The sequence below is a fragment of the Narcine bancroftii genome, chromosome 8, assembly GCF_036971445.1.
Source record: "Narcine bancroftii isolate sNarBan1 chromosome 8, sNarBan1.hap1, whole genome shotgun sequence".
Classification (NCBI taxonomy): domain Eukaryota; kingdom Metazoa; phylum Chordata; class Chondrichthyes; order Torpediniformes; family Narcinidae; genus Narcine; species Narcine bancroftii.
This window is the reverse complement of record NC_091476.1, coordinates 167,898,340-167,923,405: the sequence shown is the minus strand read 5'-3', so window position 1 is coordinate 167,923,405 and position 25,066 is coordinate 167,898,340. Positions and strand designations below refer to the sequence as shown.

General features: G+C 40.4%; 1 protein-coding gene across 13 annotated transcripts in view; it reads left to right on the top strand.

Moving 5' to 3' along the window:
* The window catches only part of LOC138741554 (angiopoietin-2-like), a 193,407-nt gene that overhangs the window by 100,263 nt on the left and 68,078 nt on the right, over window positions 1-25,066 (top strand). For 12 of the 13 annotated variants that reach the window (XM_069895798.1, XM_069895809.1, XM_069895808.1 and 9 more), the window contains 4 exons: window positions 763-884; window positions 2,419-2,651; window positions 7,695-7,819; window positions 23,747-23,848. In XM_069895798.1, the coding sequence (XP_069751899.1) occupies window positions 763-884; window positions 2,419-2,651; window positions 7,695-7,819; window positions 23,747-23,848 (582 nt within the window). The remainder of the gene's footprint in view (window positions 1-762; window positions 885-2,418; window positions 2,652-7,694; window positions 7,820-23,746; window positions 23,849-25,066) is intronic. The other variant, XM_069895799.1, reaches the window with a different exon arrangement.

The following is a 25,066-nucleotide window of genomic DNA, read 5'->3' as shown; positions in this document are numbered from 1 at the left end:
CAAGGGAAAATTGGTTGGTTGGGGCTTGGTGTTGGGTTTTTCCTCCTTTGTCTTTTGTCAGTGAGGTGGGCTCTGCGGTCTTCTTCAAAGGAGGTTGCTGCCTGCCGAACTGTGAGGCGCCAAGATGCACGGTTTGAGGCGAGATCAGCCCACTGGCGGTGGTCAATGCGGCAGGCACCAAGAGATTTCTTTAGACAGTCCTTGTACCTCTTCTTTGGTGCACCTCTGTCTCGGTGGCCAGTGGAGAGCTCACCATAGAACACGATCTTGGGAAGGCGATGGTCCTCCATTCTGGAGACGTGACCTACAGGCACTTTGTTGGCCCTCACACCGACGTGGCTGACAGGTAGCTGGAGATGTTTCTCAGAGGAGGAAGTGTTGCAGATGCTGGAATGTCCAAAATTTTTTTTAAGAGAATGAAAAATGTTGGATTTACTCTGAAAGTCAGGGAGCATGAGTGGAGAGGAGAAATAAAAAAGAGTTAACATTTCAGGTTAATGACCTTTCTTTGAAACACATATTCCAAGATACTCCCCATCTATCTTTCAAAATCACTTTGTGATTTGTATTTGCATTGATTCCCTGAGAATCTCGCTGACTACATGCAAATACAGGGAAACAATCTCATGGAATACCAGAACCTTCATTCATCATTTGCTTCAAGCTACATGTTTAAAATAAAAGGATTCTTCAGCGCTCTCTGGGTGTTGAACCATTTCAAACAAAGGCCTTTACTGAATGATCATTTGTATTGCTTTTTAGGTTTTGAATCAAACATCACGGCTTGAAATACAGCTATTAGAGAACTCATTGTCAACGAACAAACTGGAGAAACAAATCATGGTCCAAACGCAGGAAATTACTAAACTCCAGGAAAAGAACAGGTGTGTTTTAATGCAGCTGGTGTTATTGAAATAGCTAAACACTCACAAGCTGTTGAGAAATATGCAAGCAACACGAGATTTATTTATTTTCACATTGTATAACACCAATAGCCACAGTGGTAAAATTCAAGGAATTCTGATATCATGATTTTTCCACCTAAAAGGTTGTTGATACATAGAATTCTCTTGGAAAAGATTGATTGGCATGTTTGAGATCCATAGATGTATCAGGATCGAAGGCTAGTAATTGGAGACCAGGTCCATAAACTAAAAAAAAAGTTGACCCGGACTTATGTTCCTAAAGCATAAGGTATTTCTTGCTACAGCAGGCATCTGCATTTGTATGATGTAGATGCAGGCAGAAGACTCTGGAAGAAGTGTCTAACAATTTATAAACTCGTTCTCTAATCTTATAGGCAAAATATTAGTTTGAATATTGTTAAATTAAAGAAGGCAGTTCTTGGACTATTTACATGCAAAAATAAACATTGGAGAATAACACCAGCAATACCAGAAATATTTCATTCAAATGTCTTAAATCCCTACTCTTCACTTTATGGAAAAGTTGATTTCATTCCAGAACTATTTGAACATCCTATTTCCTTTTAGTGATAATTTAATGGTTAACAAATGAGTCACTCAGAAACTGCCCTAAAATTTCAGAAGTATGTGCTACAATCCCATTGTTGCAGTGGTGAAATTTAAATTCAGATAAAAATAAATCATAAGTTAAATAAGAAATAAATTGAAATTAGGAATGGTGTCCATGGAACAACTGGATTGTTTCAGAAACCTCTCTGATTTATTAAGTCCTCCTTCAGATGAGGAAATCAGCTGTTCGTACCTGGCCTGCCCGAGCAGTCAATCTCGAACTGCAGCAGTCTGATTGATTCATAGTGTTCCATTTGAAATGCCTCGGCAAACTTTCCAATTGCAATGAGCTGATACATTTCAATTACTGTAGTCCAGCAAGGTGGTTCCCCCTACTCGAGTACCCTTTGCACTGTGCAGTGATCCAAAAAAAAAGAGAAAAACTACTTTTTTGGAGTGATTTTTCATCCTGCATGCAAGATGTCCCAACTCATTCTGAGAAATGAATACAGTAAAAATTATTTGGTTCCACTGTTGCTCCAACTCAGGATAATGTAAAGCTACATTTTAAATCAAGCTATCTTCGCTGTACTAACATATTGGCTCTTTCAGACGATCATTTCCCATGTTGAATTTTCCTATTTAAAATGAGTAATAATTTCAGACGGCTATAAAACAAGAAATGTTTTTTTGTCATAGTATCTTTATAATTGCAAGTCTTCTCTATTTAAAATCCTTTACTCACAAAACATCCCATGCTATAGAAATTTCAGAAATCTGTTGCTGCTGGACACAGAGACGCTAAATTTAATTTTGAAACTGAGTGGCAGAAGTCTTTAAAATGAGTCACCATTTTGTGTCTTACAAAAATTATGCATTAAATATTCTTGTAACCGTGAACTGTGGGCACAGTGAAATCTCCATGTCATTTTCTTGCCTTCAGCTTTCTGGAGCAGAAAGTCCTTGAAATGGAAGGTAAACATGAAACTGAGCTCCAATCAATGAAAGTAGAGAAGCTGGAGATGCAGGAACTGTTGGTGAGGCAGAGCACGATTATTGGAGAGCTTGAGAAGCACCTGAGCGTTGCCACAGAGAACAACAGTGCCTTACAAAACCAGCAGGTGTTACTAATGGAGACGGTTCACAGCCTACTGAATATGGTTTCCCATTCTAATGGTTAGTGACAACGCCACATTAAAATTCTATGTCGGTCAACTGTTTGACCATTATGGTAGTTCCTTTGGGGTCTAAATGTGTGTTTGTTAAATATTACTATTTTGTTCACTCTAACATCAGTGGGAAATAAAGAACACATATAAAAATAATAAATGACACTTTAAAACAAATTATATGATGGGCAGAGTGATTAGTGAATGCTATTACACCGCCCGTGACCCAAGTTTGAATCTGGCACTGTCTGTCAGGAGTTTGGTCATTCTCCCTTTGCTGCATGGGTTTCCTCTGAGTGGCTCCAGTTTCCTCCCACCCTCTAAAGCATATGGGGATTGTAGATTATTTGGTGTATTTGGAGGGCATGGGTGCATGGGCCAGAAGGATCTGTTACCATGCTGTGTGTCTAAAGTTTTAAAAGCTGGATTGGGTGAGCTTTCCCACATGTTTGGGGAGTGAATAGGACTGTGCTATGAGCATTTCTTAAGGAGAACTGGCAAATTTACAGGGGTAAATATCATCTGTTTCCATTCCTTAAACACCTACGGTATTCGTAAATGCACCATAGTCTTCACATGCTGGAATTTTGGGCAAAAAAAGGATCAGCCAGAGGAACTCATCCAGCCGAGCAAGAACAGTGGGTGAAAAAGACTGGTCAATGTTTCAAGACTGCTGCAGTGTTTTAGTTAGCGTATTTGGTGCAGTTGGCATTTCCTGTGGAATGTAAAATGATGAAAAATGTTCAGCATCCTCCGCAAAGCATCAAAAACAAATCCTTCCTCCTTAGAAAATGCTGATACTTAGGACCATATCAGATGTCTATTTGACAGAAGCATCAGTTGGTTTTTTTGGGCTCCAGCTGATTGCTTTCAACCAAATGCACTGAAAGAAAAAAAATCACATTACTGGCTTGAGTACAATGGACTTCACTTTATCAATACCCTGGTGTCTAAATTGGGTTTTGGAGTAAGAAAAAAAATGACATAACATTTTGGTACTTTCAACCAGTTGCCAATAGGAAGAGACTACAAGCTTCCATAAGACTCATGGAGAGTTGATTAGACTCCTGAAGGTAAAATTAGTTGAAAGCAGTCAACCAAATCTCCAAGTATCCCTAAACCCATTTCTTCAGTAGTTGTTTATTCAGACAATAACTCTTTCAAATGTATCTTTGGCAAGATTTCAAGAATTGTAATATTTCACAGAGTATTTTATCATCTAAATTTATACTTCTGCTTTTGATGTTGGCTTCTCTCTGAAACAGTCTATTTGTTCCATTCCTGTCAATGCCACTAATCAATTTATGACTTCCATTTATTCATGTTAAAGAATTTGATTTTCCAAGACAATTTGATTGGCAATTTATATTTGCTTTGTGATGGATAAAGTCCAGTCATGCAATTTTCATAAGGACCGAGCAAGATGCAGATGGATGGCAAATGGTTTTGAACCCTGAATAAATTCCCTGTGGAGTGTAAGAGGATTGAAGCAAGATTTCATTACCTAATACTCCCCTTGCTGAGAACAGTGACCTCAGGACAGACTGAGCATCATATTCAATCTCAGTGTTCTACCTGGTCCATTATCAGTTCTCTTGCAACTGCTTTCATGAATTCATTTGTCAATTTATTATATGCACCAGCGTTGTCTCCGCTCCATCCTCAACATCCATTGGAGCGCTTACATCCCTAACGTCGAAGTACTCGAGATGGCAGAGGTCGACAGCATCGAGTCCACGCTGCTGAAGATCCAGCTGCGCTGGATGGGTCACGTCTCCAGAATGGAGGACCATCGCCTTCCCAGGATCGTGTTCTACGGCGAGCTCTCCACTGGCCACCGTGACAGAGGTGCACCAAAGAAAAGGTACAAGGACTGCCTAAAGAAATCTCTTGGTGCCTGCCACATTGACCACCGCCAGTGGGCTGATAACGCCTCAAACCGTGCATCTTGGCGCCTCACAGTTTGGCGGGCAGCAACCTCCTTTGAAGAAGACCGCAGAGCCCACCTCACTGACAAAAGGCAAAGGAGGAAAAACCCAACACCCAACCCCAACCAACCAATTTTCCCCTGCAACCGCTGCAATCGTATCTGCCTGTCCCGCATCGGACTTGTCAGCCACAAACGAGCCTGCAGCTGACGTGGACTTTTTACCCCCTCCATAAATCTTCGTCCGCGAAGCCAAGCCAAAGATATGCATACTCACTGAGAAACTGAGCCAGTTCAATACTAAATTCAGAGCATCTTGATGCTGCAATAGATTTCAGGTGTTTTCCAGTTTGACATGGCACTATATTAGGTAATAGGCTTATTTCACCTAGAACTTTAGTCTCTCCTCTAATGAATCCAGTGAGGATTTGCCCTTAGCCTCAGGGGCACTTAAATTTGGAGGAGCTGGTTTATTGCAGAACATATAAAATAACAAGGCAAATTCTGCCCATAGAATTCCAACCACCCCATGTGGCTATTGAAGAAGACCGCAGCACTCTGCTAACAGTCTTGCTTTTGCAATACAAAATCTTGTGATGGTCAAAGGGTGGGTTGACAATTGAAATCTTTTGGTTCAGATCAATATCGAATTATGTAATCCAATTTAATTTATATTGTAAATAAGAATTCCATTCGTAATTGATATACAAGGCAAGAGCATAGTTGGTGATGTTTTTACCTAAAATAGCAAATTTAAATCTATGCTCAAAAGGCTGAAGCCTGATATTCAAGGTGTGACTAATTCTCTCCAGTTTATCAATACTATGCAGATTTATTTTGGAGGAATTTGCAACGTGCAGAGAGATAAAATTGAACTTATTTTCATCCAATTTCTGATGAGGAGCAGCGAAGGGATGGGAATGGAGATAAACGTGTTGAAAGTTAGCTAGCTTATTTAAATCTATAAATAATATTCATTTAGATGTAAGAGTGCTTGATCCAAAAATCACTGAAGTTCAAAATTCTAACTCATAAAGCAGTTTTCATGAAAATAAGTACAAAGTATAAATGCGGTAATTATGGTCTGTCTCTTCTTCTAAGTGCTCAAGTGATCAGCAGAGCAAGATTAAACACAATGTCAGCTGCAAACAGCTGTGATCAGCCTTGAGGCACTCTGCAGGTAATCTCCGCCTGTGCTCTGGGGCAGTAATTAGCATTTAAATCCTGTATCTCATGACTTCACAGAACACTTAGAGACCATGTGTGGGGATCAGCAATGCTAGCCCCAGGGAGTATGTGACAACTAACCACCTTGTCAATTTTTTTTCATTATTTATTTTGATTAATAAAGACTAGTTCACATGTTCAGCTATTACCCCATGGAGATGAGATACTACTTTCTCTGATTTAGTTATGCAGTTCTTGAAACAGCCTTGAGATGTTGTTTCATCTGGAAAAATTAGGAAAATGATACCATCGGACACCCAAGTGTCTGAAAACCACACAGAGTGGAGATGTTGGAATCTTGAGCAAAGTAACGCAAGCTGGAAGTCCTCAACAAGTCAGGCCGCATCTGTGGAGAGAAAATGAGCAGTCAACATTTTGGTTAGGACCATTTTTTAAGTCTCAGTGCTTTCAACTTTTGGTGTCTACTTTTTTCTCACATGTTCTGACCGCAAGATTAACGCTAGGATTAGTCAAGAAAGTGCAATTCTTTATTCTTAGTCGTGGCTGGACTTTGTGTATGAAGGTTTAGGAAGTCCACGTCTGCTGCAGGCTCGCCGGTAGCTGGCGAGGCTAGTGTGGGACAGACATGCCCGGTCGCAGCGGCTGCTGTTTTGGGTTTGGTGCTGCTGTGTCAAAGTTCTTCCTCCATGTCGTTTTGTCCTCAAGGCCAGACCCAAGTGCGTTCTCAAAAGAGGAGACAGACTGATGAACGGTGTGTCGCCAGGACACGCGATCAGAGGCTAGAGCAGATCACTGGCAATGGTTAATGTGACAGCGAGTCCTTGAAGCCCCCCCTGTCATGATGGCCTGTGGAGAGTTTGCCATAAAGCACAATCTTAGAGATGTACCCTGCCCAGCGTAGCTTGGTAAAGGCATGTAAAACTACAACTGTCAATTGCCACTGCCAACTCATCCTGGTCAAAGCAATTGGAGAGACACATCAAAGGAACATTAGGGTTGTACCAGTCAGGATATCCTTGTTGTTGGAATCTAGGGGTTAAAACAGTATGAAATAAATGATTAATTAATAAGTGTATATTTACTGCATGGTTCAGGGAAAAAGGAATGTGATTAAGTGGCAATCACAGCATGGAGCAAAGTTGGCTGAGCAAAATTGTCTGCTCCAAAATACAGGGAGAGGAAATGCATAAAACGATTTAGGAGGAATGCTCAAACTAAAGGAGGCGGTGAGTAGCACAGGAGACACAGGCCAGATCAGAACAAAGAATGGCCTGCAAGAAACAAAGGGAATGGAAAACCAGTCTAGGAGGAAGATTAAGGCAGGAGGAGGTGTTAAAGAGAACAGCAGAAATTGGCCAGACAAGAACAGAATGGTGATTAGAAATATCTGGGGATGAATTAATTTCTGATCAACACAACAGGATAGTCTGGCCTGGAGGATTAAGATGGGAGTGCTACACCCCAGATATCTGCAAAACAGGAGATGACTTGTGATAACCCTTATGCAAAATATCTAGCAAAGGAAGACAACTTTTGTTCTGTATGATAATGAAATCTAGCAAAGGAAGCCAACTTTTGTTCTGTATGATAAGGTTGACCTATATAAACTGAACCAACTGGACAATAGGGGTCAGTCTTGGGGAGTAGCTCACTGTGCAGGTGACCTATGAACTAATGAGTGACCCAGAGCTCTGTTAAGTTTTATTCTTGTGCTGTGTAATAAATTGACTGTTGAACCGAATACCTTCTCCTATCACTTCATTCAAAGAACACGCTGGACTCAGACTACACATAGACTAAATTAAGAGTAAGGTAAAGCCAGAGTCCGACATTGTCCATCATATTGCAACTAGGCTTTTATTAAACTATGTGCTATGAAATAATGCATTTACTTTTTTTAGCTTTTAGGACTAAAACATCCTTTGTTCATTGCAGCAGAAATTCTACAAGCTCAAGAAGAACCAACTTTTGTTAAAGACTGTGCTGAAGTGTACAAATCAGGTGTAACCACAAGTGGCATCCATACACTTCATATCCCAAACACAACTCAAGCAGTCGAGGTAAGGTGAAAGAAATCCAACAAGATGAAATTCCATGTATTTTTTTTTTCTTTAATGCTTTCTTTATTTCTTTACTTCTGCTGTCAAAATCCCTCACCAACCTTGGTTTGAAGTTTGAAGTTGAATTAGAATGGCGTCCCTTGTTTAAGAGGGAGACAAAACGGAAAGTTTCCTGTCAGAGGGTTGTGAAGCATGGGAATTCATGACCCAAGAGTGCAGTGGAGGCTGAGTCATTGAGAATATTCAAGGCTCTGGCAGACAGACTTTGGATTCATTGGGGAACTGTGGATTTTGAGGATCAGATTGAAGCTAAGATAAGATCAGCCATGATTTTATTGAAAAATAAAGCAGGCTTGTGTGTCCATTTTGTTAACCCTTCAGTTCCTTGCATAATTGTGAAATGATCATCTTAAATACATATACGAGGAAACTTCCCAATGTATTCCCAATGAATACATGATATTTATTCAGTGCATTTCACTTCACATTACAGGTATATTAATTGCTTCTGAAGATGTATTGGTAGGAAGTATGATTTTTAATATTCTGACAACATGGTACAGACATGGCATGGAATTGATGACAACCTGGTCCACGTGAATTGTGTTGATTGGAGATTAAGTATTCATTAGAACCTGGTTATCCAACTGCACGAAAACCAACAAGGTCGGGTCAGATACAGCAATGAGCTCTCTGAACCCTTCCCCATTAACAGTGGTGTGAAGCAAGGCTGCGTTCTCGCACCAACCCTCTTTTCAATCTTCTTCAGCATGATGCTGAACCAAGCCATGAAAGACCTCAACAATGAAGACGCTGTTTGCATCCGGTACCGCACGGATGGCAGTCTCTTCAATCTGAGGTGCCTGCAAGCTCACACCAAGACACAAGAGAAACTTGTCCGTGAACTACTCTTTGCAGACGATGCCACTTTAGTTGCCCATTCAGAGACAGCTCTTCAGCGCTTGACGTCCTGTTTTGCGGAAACTGCCAAAATGTTTGGCCTGGAAGTCAGCCTGAAGAAAACTGAGGTCCTCCATCAGCCAGCTCCCCACCATGACTACCAGCCCCCCCCACATCTCCATCGGGCACACAAAACTCAAAACGGTCAACCAGTTTACCTATCTCGGCTGCACCATTTCATCAGATGCAAGGATCGACAAGGAGATAGACAACAGACTCGCCAAGGCAAATAGCGCCTTTGGAAGACTACACAAAAGAGTCTGGAAAAACAACCAACTGAAAAACCTCACAAAGATAAGCGTATACAGAGCCGTTGTCATACCCACACTCCTGTTCGGCTCCGAATCATGGGTCGTCTACCGGCATCACCTACAGCTCCTAGAACGCTTCCACCAGGGTTGTCTCCGCTCCATCCTCAACATTCATTGGAGCAACTTCATCCCTAACATCGAAGTACTCGAGATGGCAGAGGCCGACAGCATCGAATCCACACTGTTGAAGATCCAACTACGCTGGGTAGATCACGTCTCCAGAATGGAGGACCATCGCCTTCCCAAGATCGTGTTATATGGCGAGCTCTCCACTGGCCATCATGTCAGGGGTGCACCGAAGAAGAGGTACAAGGACTGCCTAAAGAAATCTCTTGGTGCCTGCCACATTGACCACCGCCAGTGGGCTGATATCGCCTCAAACCGTGCATCTTGGCGCCTCACAGTTCGGCGGGCAGCAACCTCCTTTGAAGAAGACCGCAGAGCCCACCTAACTGACAAAAGACAAAGAGGAAAAACCCAACACCCAACCCCAACCAACAAATTTTCCCCTGCAACCGCTGCAACCGTGTCTGCCTGTCCCGCATCGGACTTGTCAGCCACAAACGAGCCTGCAGCTGATGTGGACACTTACCCCTCCATAAATCTTCATCCGCGAAGCCAAGCCAAAGAAAAGAGAACATGTAAAGATTTTCTGCATTACAAATGTGGCAACATTTCCACTGTAAAGCACTTTGAAATATTCAGGCTGTGAAATGTGATAACTTCTATGAAAATCCCAAATAGTTTCCCTGCTGATTCTTGAAAAAGTTAAAAAAATGTTTCAAGGTTTCAATAGATTGAAGGTATTCCTTCAACTTCTTAACTTCTTCTGTTGTGACAGTGAGGTGGAACACCACCGGCCTAGTGCAGGGGGCAACCTCTGTACCTGCAGGAGTGTAAGGGGACAGGACAACACCTGGATGGCTGTCAATCAGTTGGCCTGAATGGATCAAGCTCCACCCGGTTGGGTGTCAATCACCCTCTGGGATATAAGCCTGTGCCGGCCTTCCGAGGCCTCACTCAGAGTTGCTGCAGCCACATCCATCCTGGCTCTGTGGAAGTCTTTGTGGATTAAAGCCTGTTGTACAGTCTTTATCTTTGTGTGTGTCTGATTCTGGCTAACAGCGCACCACAGACATTTGAAGTAACACACACACACACACACACACACACACACACCACACACACACACACACACACACACACACACACACACACACACACACACACACACACACACACACACACACACACACACACACACACACACACACACACACACACACTTCTCCCTCTCTCACTCACCACATCTCACCTCCAGCCTCCCATTTTGGGAATGACTATTTTAAAGGATGTGATTAAGCTGGAGAGGATGCAGAAAAGATTTGCAGGAATGTGGACTGTTTTATATTGTTTGAGTTATAAGAAGGGATTGTATAGGCTGGGACTGTTTACCCCAAAGAATAGATGTACAAGATCCTGAGGGACCTAGGTAAGGCGGATGATCACAGTCTTTTACCTAGTTGAGTGGAGCATAAAAATAATTAGATACAGGTTTAGTTTGAGAGAGGAAAGATTTAAAATGGATATCAAAGTCCAAAGTTCTGATTTATTGCCTCAGTACATACATACAACACTGAGATTCATTTTCCTGTGGGTGAGACAGAATTAATACTTATTGGCAGTGCAAAAAAAAATCTGTACTCAAGAATATACGCAAACATGTAAACAAATAAAGAAATATTAAGTACAAAAGTAAGAGTCCTTAAATGAGTTTCTGATAGAATCTGATGATGGAGAGATAGCAAATGTTCCTGAAGCTGGTGGTGTGAGTCTTGGGGCACCTAATCAGAATCCTAATAGCTTGAATACACCTGAGATGGTCTGATCTTGGCTCAGTACTTGGAAGGGAGACTGTCGAGGAACACCAGGTCCTGTAGGTTTTATGTGAGGGGAACTGGACAAAGTGGTGACTTGCTGTCTGCAATATAGCATGTATATTACATTCTAAATGTAGTATTACATGACAATAATGGAACATTTACCTTTACCCATTCTTCTTTCCTGACAGTAGTAGCGATAAGAGATCCCTGATGATTGCTGCTGCTCTCTGACGGTAGTGTTCCTGGCAGATGTTCTCAATGATGGGGAAGGTTTTGCCTGTGATGGGGGAAAGTATAATGAATGACCTGCCAGAGGAAGTTGTAGAGGCAGGTGCAATGACGATGTTCCAGACATTTGGAAAGGAACATGGAAAGGTCATTGCTTCTTGCTTCAAGTACCAGTGAGATACAGTAGCATTTTCCACAGAGGTTGGTCTCTTGCCTCAGGTGGCACTGGTGTTGTCTTTGCAGCATTCAAAGTGGTCCTTCACTGGCTGCGGTCTTCACTGGCCTGCTGGCTGCATTTGTGGTATTGCTGGTCTGGTTAATACCTCTGCTTGTTATACCCCTGCTGTGGCTTCATAGAAAATTCTGTCAGCTTGCCCAAATCAATGGGAGGGCCACTAGTTGTCATATCAAATGAATAGTGAGTTGGGGGAAAGCTTTGAACATTCCAGATATGGAAGGGGTGGGAGACTGAGGTTCCATTTATTGTTTTTCCTCTACATTGTTTCTCTTTCCCTTGGACCAATACTTATATTTATGTTCAGGTCACTCGTCTGAATGCTACTGGTACCATGTAACACAGTACAACCTGTCGCAGAGTTGGGTGGTCGACACTAGTGTAGAGGGTGGCTAGACAACCCTGCAGGATGAAAAGCAAGTGTCAAAGGGTAAAAGCACCCTTTTGTACCCTCTCTAGCAAACACGTGCTGTGAAGCGCGGGAAGGGCATCCCTTGCATCAAAGCTTGGTCTGGCCATTTGCTGCAACAGAACTTCCTTCAACCGTCTTTGACCTCACCAAGCTGCTGGATCCAGGAGGTGATGTCGAGATGGTGGGTCTGGACCTGTGCAACTCCCTACTCACCTAAAATCTTTCTTTCTGAGGAGAGAGGTATCCTCACAGGGTAGGCCTGTGCAGCCACTCCTGGACACGTGTATCAAAAGGAACCATCAACTTTCTGTATGTTCCCAAGTAAAACACTTCTCTTCAAATCATGAGGAGGTTACACAATGATCTGCTAAAAAATATTCATTTGTGAAGTCGTAGCAAAATACTGCAGATAATGGAAACCAGAAATAGAAGTGGACGATATTCGGAAATTTCTGATGAAAAATTATTGTCTTGAAACAATAATATTGAGGAATATAAGATATGTAAGAAAACACCAAGTAGGACATCAGGAGGGCAGTGAGGAAGATTATCAAAGCTTACAGGGTAGTATAGTACAGTAAGAAGAGTGGGCTGAAGATGGCAGATGGGGTTTAATACTGATAAATCCATCCTATTGGATGGATAGCCAGAAGATAAAGATTTATATATGTCATACCTTTTCAATAGATTTATATTATCACTTATTCTTGCCATGGTATTACATCCTGTGTGCCCAGACTGAATATCCTTCCCAGTTAGTTATGAGGATTTGGATTATCCTCTTGTCTAACACCAGCTTCATCAACCGTTCCCTGATTCTAAACTCCCTGTTTTGGAGAGTTGTTTTGCCACAAATTGTTCCTGCTTTTAGTATCTTAGAGTTGCACAGTATGGAAACAGACCTTCCAGCCCAAACCGTCTGACCAAGGTGCAAGACCCATTTGCCTGCATTTGACCCATATCCTCTGAACCTTTCATTCCACGAACTTGTCCAAATGCTTTTTTTAAATGTTGTACTGGTCGATATTATAACACTTCCTCTGGTAGCTTATCTATTGACCTGTTGTGCTGTGTGTGAAAACCATTTTCTTCAGGGGGGGTCCTTTAAATATTTCCCCTCTCAACTTTAATCTATCCCCTCATATTTGAGGCTCTCCTACTCCAGGGAAAGGACTGCGGTCATTCACCTTACAGAGGTTCATAAATTCATGAGGGACATAAATTTGATCTCCCATCAATCTCCTTCACTCCAAGGAAAATAGACACTGATGTTCTTACAACTCAAGGCCTCCAACCAAAAACATCAGCGTGTATCTTTTCTTCACTTACTCAACTTTCTGTATGTTCCCAAGTAAAACACTTCTCTTCAAATCATGAGGAGGTTACACAATGATCTGCTAAAAAATATTCATTTGTGAAGTCGTAGCAAAATACTGCAGATAATGGAAACCAGAAATAAAAGTGAACGATATTAGGAAATTTCTGATGAAAAATTATTGTCTTGAAACAATAATATTGAGGAATATAAGATATGTAAGAAAACACCAAGTAGGACATCAGGAGGGCAGTGAGGAAGATTATCAAAGCTTACAGGGTGATATAGTACAGTAAGAAGAGTGGGCTGAAGATGGCAGATGGGGTTTAATACTGATAAATGTGAAGTGCTACATTTTGGTAGGATTAATCATAACAGGTCATGCATGTTAAATGGCAGACAATTGAGGAGTGCAGTGGAACAAAGGGATATAGGAGTCATGGTCCATAATTCCCTGAAAGTTGAATCACCTGTAGATAGGGTGGTGAAGAAGGCATTTAGTATGTTGGCTTTCATAAATCAGCGTATTTATTGAAAATAAGAGTTGGGTTGTTGTGCTGAAGTTATATAAGGCATTGGTGAGGCCAAATTTGGAATATTGTGTACAGTTTTAGTCGCTGAATTACAGGAAGGATATAAATAGTATAGAGAGTGTGCAGAGGAGGTTTACGAGAATTTTGCTGTTTCAAGGTTTGAGTTACGGGGAAAGGTTGAGTGGCCTTGGACTTTATTCCCTGGAGTGTAGACGATTGAGGAGTGATTCGATAGAGGTGTTCAAAATTATAAGGGGGACAAATAGAGTCAATATGGATTGGCTTTTTCCATTGAGAGTGAGGGAAATTCAATCAAGAGGGCATGGATTGAGAGTAAATGGGGCAAAGTTTAGGGGAAACAGGAGGGGATATTTCTTCATGCAGAGGGTGGTGGGGGTGTGGAATGAACTTCCAGGAGAGGTGGTAGAAATGAGATCAATGTTAATATTTAAGGAAAAATTGGATAGGTATATGGATGGGAGAGTTATGGGCCAAATGTGGGTTAGAGGGACTAGGTGGGAGAAATTGTTTATCATGGACTAGAAGGGCCAAACTGACCTGTTTCTGTGCTGTAAATGGTCATATGTATCTTAAAGAAAGCACGAGTTTACTCTAGCAAACAAGGTGAAGAAAAATCCCAAGGGCCTCCACAGATATATTGAGAGAAAAAGGATACTCCGGGACAAAATTGAAGGTCGGAGAGGTCCAGGTACAAGTCAATGGAACGAGGCAGAATAATAGCTTGGCTTGGATTCAATGGGCTGAAGGGCCTCTTTCTGTGCTATAGTGTTCCATAGTATTGACTTTTTCACACCACAGAGACTGCCTAATGTACTGAGAATTTGTAGAATTTTCATTGTTATTTCTGGTTTTCATTCAGTTGCCAAAGATATCTGGAGCAGCCTGGAATGACTGACTCATTCTCCATGGACACAAACATTTCATTCTCAATGTGAGAACATTGGAGGAATAATTTAGTTCATAACAAAGACCACTGACTGTATCTAACCTAATGATGCATTAGCAGCTTGGCGCTGAGAAATGTTATTTCTAAATAACATTGCACTCAAATCTTTCATGGTTTTGCCAGTGAGAGTTTTGCCTGCTGAACACAATCTACTGGAGGAATTCCAGGTGGGTCGAGTGGCCGCAATGGAACAAATGTTTCAGCCTGGAGCCCTATTCAAGCCCTTCATCAGTCTTGATGAACGGACGGTGACCATTCTTTCTCCTCCTGATGCTGCTTGACCTGCTAGGTTGTGTTTCACTTTAGATTCCAGTAGGTGTGGCTTCTTGTGTGTCTGCAGCTTTACCTGTGTGTCCTGTCCACTCTTGTTCATTGGGTTGGGAGAGTGCAGATTCATAACGGCCGACACTTGCAATGGAATCCTGACAGCTCGGGTTCATTACGCAAAGAACTTTTGTAGATTGTGAGCCAGGGAAATGCTAAGTGTCAGAGGAAAGATAGATAGAGAAATTGTTTGACTGGCTTTATTAAGGTCACAGAACTTCACACCCGTCAGAGCATGTCTGCCTTAGTCACTCAATCTCATGCCAAATTAACAGAGGGTTATATCAGTGATAATACCACAACTCACAAGGTTGATCATGTTAAAGATGTCTGGGAAATTGGCTCATCTGAAGAGAAGATTGAAAAAACAGTCTATTGGCTCAGATAGGTGAAATTCAAAGAGAGTGCATTTACATTTCACATGAGGATTGATTCCATAAAAAAAAAATTAAATGATACATCACGGTAGAAGCGGATTCCTGCTCTTTACACCCATGCCACCCAATTACACCCAAATTGACCCATAAGCCCGTACATTTTTTTTTTGAGGGGAGGGAGAAAACTGGAGTACCCGGGGGAAACTTGCACAGACATCGAAAGAATGGACAGACAGCGCTGGATTTGAACCTGGGTTGCTGGCACCATAAAAGCATTGGACTAACAGCAATGCTCACTGTGCTGCCCACAAGGGAAGTTCTTGAAGCCGAAACTGAATCACCTGCACTCATTGCTTCCAATGCATACTTCAAAGCCAAGTCTGTGCTTCCTCTGCATTTGTGTGATTGCTGCACGCTGCCAGTGCCAACTTGGCTGCTCGTTAGCTTATCGCCTCAGCTGCAACTCCAATTTTGTAAACGGCTGGTGCCACTTAAAGCTTCAAGCTGTCCTGTTCCTCTTTGAAGGAAGATGCATTCCAGCTGCAGCAAATGCTGGCAAGCATTCTGAAACCCATTCACGGCCAATAGAAACAGCAGGCTGCATGTTTTCATGCAGCGTTAAAGGCCATTGAGGAGAGGATATTAAATGTATCCAAGATGTTCTCCAAAAACTCTGTGCAAAAGCAATTGAGGGGAATAGCTGTGATAGTCAATTTTGGAATTCCTGTACTGTCTTCTGGATAAATCTTGGATAAAGTGTTGTAAATAGTTCAAGGGATCAACATGTCTGGTTTAGGACAATAAATGTACCTTTAACATGCATATCCCACCACCAAATTCACAAAGTCCCATGCTGTTCAACATACCACCCAAAATGTACCCCATCCCAAACTCTTGTACTTACCTAATAATAACTTCTATAAGTCACAGCTCGAAAGTAATGTTCATGAGCTCCACTGTTCACCTCATATTTTTGTCTCAGATGATCAGCTGAACAACCAGGACATGTTGTGATTGGCAAACAATGCTTTTACAATGCCAGCGATCAGGACTGGACCTGGGTTTGAATCCTGTTCAAATCTGTAAGGTGTTTGTACGTTCTCCCCACATCCACATGGGTTTTCTCCACGGGCTCTGGTTTCTTCCCACTGTTCAAAACATACTGGAGGTGTAGGTTAATGGGGTGTAAATTGTGTGGCATGGACTCGAGGGCCGAAATGGCCTGTTACTGTACTGCATGTTAAAATATAATACACAAAACTCAGTGGCACATTTTCCTTTCCTTGCAGATTAAAGTGACACAGAATGTAAGCAGTAACAGGTCATTAGTGGGATAGAATAGAATGGATGCTTCTCCTTGATCCTGCAGGGAATGCATCCAAATGAAGGCATTGTGACTCCCACCAGGATAGCAGGCTTGGGTCTACATGATAACATAGAGGAACTAGACTCCCTTTCAGTACATGATCAATCTGTACTTGAGAGCAAAGCTGTTCGTGGAGAAAAAAATGCAACCTTTGCAAATTCTTGTGCTTATTCATCTGCTGCTGTCTAGCAAGAAACAATGAAGAGCACAGCTCCATAAATAGAAATTCACTGACCTTCTTCACATAATTGTAGAGCCATTGCGAATACCTCTGTTCAGATCTGGAAGAAACCCAACACATTAAAGTTCACATCTCTGATCCCATTGACACCTTCGGACAAAATGTTCCTTTCCTCCACTGACATTTATGGCTGGAATACGTGGAATTTATCAGTGAGGCCAACTTTATTGAAGGTCACTTACACAATGCATAAAACTAAACACGAGATGGGGGACTTACTCTTTGAACTCCCTGGGCAAATGTGCCATTTGTTTAGCCTCTTGTCTTTTTCCATCCTCCCTCTTGTCCTGTTCTTTGTACCCTTCACTCATCTATTCAGCCAAGCTCTACTTCAATGGAAATGCTCATAATTCAAACAATTCCTTGGTGCTAGATCATTGAACACAAAGCATTTTTTTTATCAGTGCTTGATGGGCTTTATCAAGTTTAAAGAAAAGTTTTTAAAAAAGTAAAATCTTATGCACATTACTTAGGAGTGAATAAACCTTTCAAACAACATTGCTGATGGTATCTTTCCAAGTTCACCATCAGAGCAGCTGTACAAGGTTAAGAGAAACAGATTACTTGGAACATTGAATACTGATGAGACCCTCTCATCATTAAATCTTGATTGTGGTGGATAGCCCCTTTGGTGACTTGCTTGGCATGTGATATGCAACCACATCCTTGTATAGCCAAGGTCAAATTGAAAGCATATTTTTAGCATCCTACAAAAAGGTGTCATATTGCTGCGAATCACCACATTATCTTTGGTTTGACCATCTGATTTTAGTCCAGGTTTGACACATTTCGGCAGGAGGAAACATTACTCTTGTTTGTGGTGAAAGGAGGTCATATCATTTTCTCCAGTCACAGAATTTTCTAAATCAATGATAGTTCAAGTAGCCAATTAAAGAATGTTGGAAATGCTCTTGTGGGTATAATTGCACATATCACAGCAAATGACCACGGTCATGGTTACGTCGCTGTAATCTTTAATATTGTGACTGACTGTTAGAAACTTCCCATTCTTTCAGCTGTTTTTTTTTTCCCCTGTGTTAAATACAATTATATTTTCAAGAGCTATTTAAAAAACCTTTAATTGGCTAACCTGAACTCTCATTACTTTGGAACAAAATTAATAGAAAATGTGGGAAATGTGGGAAATTAGTATCAAAAGTGATACACTGAGAGCATTGAAGCTTAAATATATTTTATCATTGAATAGGCGAATGAATGATTTGACTCCAGACTTGTTTATATTGCACATTTCAATGTAGTTAAAACCTCCCAAAGCTCAAGAACGGTCTGAGATCATATCTGAGATTTTAGAGTCTTGGTGAGCATTGTCATATGTTATAAATGTTAAACATGAGCTGTAGTAATGTCAGTAACTCCACTTTTGAAATTTAGTTGGATTGAAAAAAATGTCAGAAGTGAAATTTGCTCAGTGAACAAAGATCTAGCAAATGCTATTTTCACTTAAGAGCAAAACATCCCAAGATACTTCTTGGCTCCACCATGAAACACTGAGCCACCCAAGGAGACACATGACCTCATGTCTGGTCATGGAAGAGGAGGTTAAAGTAGCGTAATAAAAGGAGAAGTAAGTTGTGACTCGCCCCTTAAACAGGAAGTGAACAGTTGCAGAAAATGCAAGGCAAAATTCATTAAAGCAAAAGGATTGATAATAAAGCAATTTTCTTTGCAACCAGACTCCTTAAAGCTGGATTGGATGGTGGAGTATGATGATGGAGAATCAAGAATCCAAATGGAATGTTGTCCTTCATTGGTAGAGGGATTGAATGTAGGAGCGGGTGGGGTGGGGGGTGGGGGGGTGGAGTTATGCTGCAACTATACAGGGCACTGGTGAGGCTGAACCCAGTACTGTGTACATTTCTGGTCACCTTATTTGAGGAAGGATTTGCTGGATTTGGAAGTGGTCCAGAGGAGGTTCACCAGGTTGATTCCAGAGCTGAGGGAGTTAACCTATGAGGAGAGATTGAGTCATCTGGGATTTTACTTGCTGGAATTCAGAAGAACTTCTTCACACAGAGAGTGGAGTAAACTTCCAGCAGAAGTGGTGCACGTAGGCTCAATTTTAACATTTAAGAAGAATTTGCACAAGTACATAGATGGGAGAGGGTTGGAGGGCCATGGACTGGGTGCAGGTCAGTGGGTCTAGGCAAAAATTTTTTTGACACTGACTAGAAGGTCTGGAGGCCTGTTTCTGTACTGTAATGGTCTATGGTTCTAATGAGAAGGGATCTTATAGAAATGTATAAAAATATGAAAGGTGTAGATAAAATTAAGGTAGGTATGTTGTTTCCATTGATGGGGTAGACTAAACTGGGGGACATAGACTTGAGATTCAGGGTAGTAGATTTAGGATGGAGACGAGGAGGAACTTCTTTTCCCAGAGTGTGGTGAATGTGTGCAATTAGCTGCCCATTGAAGCAATGGTGGTTACCTCAGTAAAAATATTTCAGACAAGGTTGGATAGATTTTTACATAGTTGGGAGGGATTAAGGGATATGGGGAAAAGGCAGGTAGGTGGAGATGAGCCTATCATCCAATCAGCCCTGATTATTGAATAACAGAGCAGGCTTTACGGGCTGGATCGCCTACTCCTGCTCCTATGTCTTATGATGTGGTGGGGTGAGCTAAATGACACAAATGGAGATCACGTTGCTTGGAAACATCAAGTCAAAATCACTTCAGCCTTGAACTGACAGCTGCATAATTAAGTAATTCTGCTTTTCGAAGAATCAAGCATAGATCTAGTGCTTTGTGGATTTCTCGTCTTGCAATAAAAGTGTTAAAGCTTTTCTGAGCCATTGAATTCTCGAGCATTAAGTGTGATATCGGCAAGCGGCCTCCTCACCACATCCAACACACAAATTAAATCTGCTGACTTGCTCTGTAGTTGATCAGGCACCCTTAACCAATGTAGCATATGCTCACTCTGCAAATCACGGATATCATCCCCATGAGGCCCTCCCTATTGGTACCACTGTGACCGGTCTCCAACTGAAAAAGTTGGTTGCTTGGCAACGAAGCTGGGCATAAATTCCAGATGGGTTTGCGCTCCTCTGCTTCTGAGACTCATACCAGCTTCAATTCATGGTCTGTCTGGGTGGCCTTCACGCTGATGTGAATTCACACTCTACAATTTGCAAGTCATTTGTCACAGGCACACGCTAAGTGGGCATTATTTCAGACCTTCCCACTAAAATGAAAATGTTGCACTTGATGAACAGCAAATGTATTTGTCAGTGTCAATGCTTTGGTAAAATTTATATTCAGTACTTATGTATAAAGTAAGTAAACTCTAATTAAGAAGCACCAAATTAAGCACTTGAATTGCCAAGGTACTGATCAAATGTGGGTAAATGGGATTAGCATAGATAAATAGAATGGTTGGCATGGATATCATGGCCCAAAGAGCCTTTTTCCTGCACCCTATATCTATCATTCTTATCAAATTAATGGTACACTCAACAAATGTCATTAGTTTTAAATCTAAACTGCACAGAACCCATTCTAAATATAGAATGTTGTATCATTCAAAGCAAAGTGTGAGCTTACAAACCATATTTGTCATGCTAAATTCTTGTAGGTTTTATAATCAAAGTCTTATTGTCAATTGAAATCTATTCAAGAGCTTATTATGAGCTGGCCCATTTCATATTGAAGTAAAGATATACTTCTATGGATTGAATGAATTCAGCAATAATTCATATTTGCAATGGTCTTGGAGAGACCTAATCTCACAAAGCTACATTTGTACCATAATTGCCTTGACAATATATTTCCTTCCCTATATGGGTGCTACATAGATCATACAAGGGAACCTACTCATTTCTGCAAGGGTACCAGGTGCCAATGGCAGGATTGGAAACTAACCACAATTTTAATCCAGGTCTATCTAGGAATTCAGCTGCTGTTATTTTGGAAGAGAAATTAGTCAGTTTCACCAACCTTTCGCGGAAGGTAAATTGCCTTGAAACTCTACCGATTTGCCCATTTTTTAAAAAAATGTGCACCCACATCATCGGGCCAAATACTTCTAATCCTGCACATCCTTGTGACCCCAACCATGCACCTTGTGTTGCAGGAGGAAATCAGTCTTCATGAATTTAAATTGTTTCCTGCCCCATTTTGGATGTAAATGGCTGGGTGCTTGGCGAATTAACAAGATGCTGGAGATTCCTGCTGAAAATGTAAAATCTTTCCATATCCGCTCAAGAGTTGAACAGCCTATATTGTTGTGTCCCTCTTAACTATCAGCTACATCATAATGAATGAAATCTGTAGACTTGTGCGATTTATTTTTTTGCCATAACTGAAAGTAATACTTTGCTAATTGACCCATCTTGAGAAAAGGAAGAACATTAGGACAAACTAAAGAAAAAAGCAACTCGTGTTATTTTTAATAATTTGTCTCCTCCCAAAATGGTGAACACAACAATTCTGCACTATGTTTCTGATCTTGATTTGCCTCATTAAACTAAGAAACCAATCTCTGGTGAAATGTGGAAAGCCAAAACAAAACTCAACTGAAGGCAGAGCACAAAGATTATTTATTGAAGTTCAGTGTATGGAGGTCAATTTAAATTGGTTCCCCAATTTTATTGGTCATAAAAAAAGAGTATCATGCTGTGTATAAAATAAGTAAGGCTGGTGCAAATGTGCCTCTCATTGGTAATAACCTGGCATCTTATTAAATAATTATGGTTAATACATTGAATACTTCAATGTGGAAACCTGAGGTATGAATACCATTATCAAAGAAACAAATATTTAAAATTCTGTCCAATTCCCAATAAGCATTGAATACAAGTCTCCAAAACATATTCTAACAACAAAAAAAATCTATTAAAGTTTTCTTTAATGCGGTAAAAGTCACAAAACTGATTATACTGCAGCATCCCATAATCCTCGTCCAATGAATGTGGGTGAAATATAACAGAGCAATAATTCTGTTCACTCATTTTGCGTTGTCAAACAAAACAGAATAATACATGAATATTAATGATCTTTCTATCATAACTTTGTGATTTTCACTAGCTCATAATTGGTGCAGGGGTGAGCTATGGTATATTTCATATATCTCCACTTACTGAAAATAGGCGTACGAGAGAGAAGTAAGGCTGTTTATACTCTCCCGTCATGCTGTGGTCTGCTGGTGATACGTTGACAGTAGATTCAAACTGCAGTCAACTGGAATATTTCAAAATCTACCATTCAAACAAAGAAATATTTATTTTTAATTTCTAAGAGGGAAGAAAATCTCATGTCCTTGCCTAATCTGACACATACTGTGTGTGTCTCTGGTCCAGTCCCTGTGTTGTTAACTCCTGACTCTCCTCTGTAATATCTTCATTTAAAAAAAGACTCAGGGAAAACACAAAAAACACAAGCCTTGATGGTGACAACTATTTTAAAAAAAATTATATAAATATAAAGCACCTTTCATGCACTTAGGACATTTCAGGTTAATATTCTATAGTATGATTTTTGTCATGGTGTAGGGATAAAGGAAGAGTGAAATTGCACACATCAGGTCCCCTTGAGGAGATTTGCTAGGTAATCAAAGACTCGCAAAAACTTCTACAGGTGTACCTTGGATAGCATTCTGGCTGATTCCATCACTGTCGGGTATGGAGGTAGCAAATCTCAGGACAAGAAAATGTCTCCAGAGGGTGGGTAACTCGGCCTGTGACATCACAGGCACCAGACTTCATTCCATCGAAGACATCTACATGAGGCGGTGTCTATAAAAAAAAAAGCAGCCTCTTTCGTCAAAGACCCCCAGCACCCGGGCCATGCCCTCTTCACTCTGTTACCATTAGGAGGTACAGGAGCCTAAAGATGAGCCCTCAGTGACACAAGGACAGCTTCTGCCATCAGATTCCTCAATGATCGATGTTCCAAAGACACTGCTTTATTTTTTGTGCATTAATATTTTTATTTTTTAATATATTATGGTTGTAAGATGGTTCATAATATGAATATTTGCACTAAGATGTTGCTACCAACACCAAAATTTCTTACTTGTTCATGGCAGTAAATTCTGATTCTGAAATTAAAGAAAATCAGGTCACGATACCCTTTATAATAAGATTGGTTTACCAGGATGTTGACTCTTCCATTGCATCATGGAATCTCTTCTACTCATCTAGGAGGATAGACTGCATCTCTTTCTAATATATTATGTGAAAAAAAACAAGCCAATAATCCTTAAATCCTGCATAGAATTGCAGGATTAATTTCTGATTTTCACACTTTCATTTCATTAAATAACTAACACTAATACTTCTGAAAATGATTGAAATGGGGATAAATTTACAGTGATCCCCAGGTAAAGTGATACTGGATCCACCTTTATTGGCATTATATTTTGGGACAGTTAGATATTGTTTTAATTTCAGCTCTTCAGTTATCTCATGGGTTTACCTTACTGAAATTCATGAAGCAATAATTATGTTTGAAACTCTGTCTAAAAGTAAACAAAAATGAGTTGAAGTACTGCCTTTCCCTGATGAAAATGCTCAATCACTTCTTGTTCCATTTCATGTTTTGAGATGCATTCAGTTTAGAAGTGCTGAAACCAAATAATTTTCCCAAGAAGCAGATTAAAGTTGTCTGGTAATTGCTTCAAGGACTTATCAGAGTTGGGAATATAGCACAATAACTGTTCATGATGAAATGTATTTAATTCCATTGCAAGAATTTGTTTCCAAACGCTGGTGGAAATGATTTTGAATTGCTTCCTTCATTATTTTCTCTGCAGGTGTTCTGTGACATGGAGACAAATGGAGGTGGATGGACAGTTTTTCAGCATCGTGAGGATGGGACTGTAGAATTCCACCGTGACTGGAAGGAATACAAATTAGTGAGAAATGTTTTACTTTGGTTTAACAACATTCTGACTCAAACTAATAACTGATTAACACAAAGTATGATTAGCAATCATTTGTTTTACAAATATTTGAGGTATAATGGACAATATCTTGGAAATATTTAGTGATATTCGAGTTTGATTTGCTCTCTTAAGCACTGCTCTGCTCTCATATGCAAGATAGAGCGGGAGGTTTGAGCTCGTGGAGCTGTTCTAGTGAACCGGTGCAGACTCGAAAGGCCAACATGGCCTGTTTCCGCTCCGTATACGGTTATATGGTTTTGGCAAATAACCTGAACTTAAACTAAAATAAAAAATGGTGATGTGATCAAAGATGAAAAAAAAATCAGAAAGAAGGTAAATTCAGAAAAACTGACTAGCAGAAGCCAAGTGAGTCTTAAGATATAATAATTAATAGGGAAGTTGCAGACTGTTCAGAATTTAATAGATTGAAAAAAAATTAATCCACCAGAAGATGACAAGAAAAAAAAAAAGATTATTAGCCCTGATTTTACAGCGGCATTGATTAAGAAAATATTGGCTTTTGCTGCCAATATTAGTGAAACTAGCATCAGGATTAGGCTGCAGAGTGAAATTTCGAAACTGATCTCAATGATTCAATTCACCTCTGTAGGTTTGCTGTTTTGCAGGTTGTTCCTTCACCATCAAGAGATCACCTGCATTTGAAAATTAGCCCTCTCCTAAATTTCCCTACACATCTTACACTTAGCTACATAAGGTTTATGTGAATGTTTTATGGTTTGTAATTAGGTTCTGAAATAATTTTAATTCCTTGCTTTGAATTTTTCAAAATATAAGGTTAAGGAAATGTCAGCAATAGTTGAGCACAAATTGAGCGCCATTCAATAATGCAAGTGGATTTGAATCTGAGAATGGAGATAGAAATGATCTTGATTGACAAACCATTCAGAAGGTCACATATTAAATGTAGAGCACCGAGAAGAAAAAGTGGGACAACCATCCTCCAAAAGAAGGTGAAACCAAATAAGTTCTCATGAATTTTGGGGGTGAAAAAAACTGTTCATTCATTCAACCTTAAACTGTCTATTTGAATAGACAGCTTTGATGTGCAGTAAATACTAGCCCCTTGGGTTCACCATTCTTGAAATAATGAGTAGTGGGCATGGTTTGCATGTATTGTGGCAAAAGGACTCAATGTTAACAAGGATTCTTAAATGACACAGAGCAATG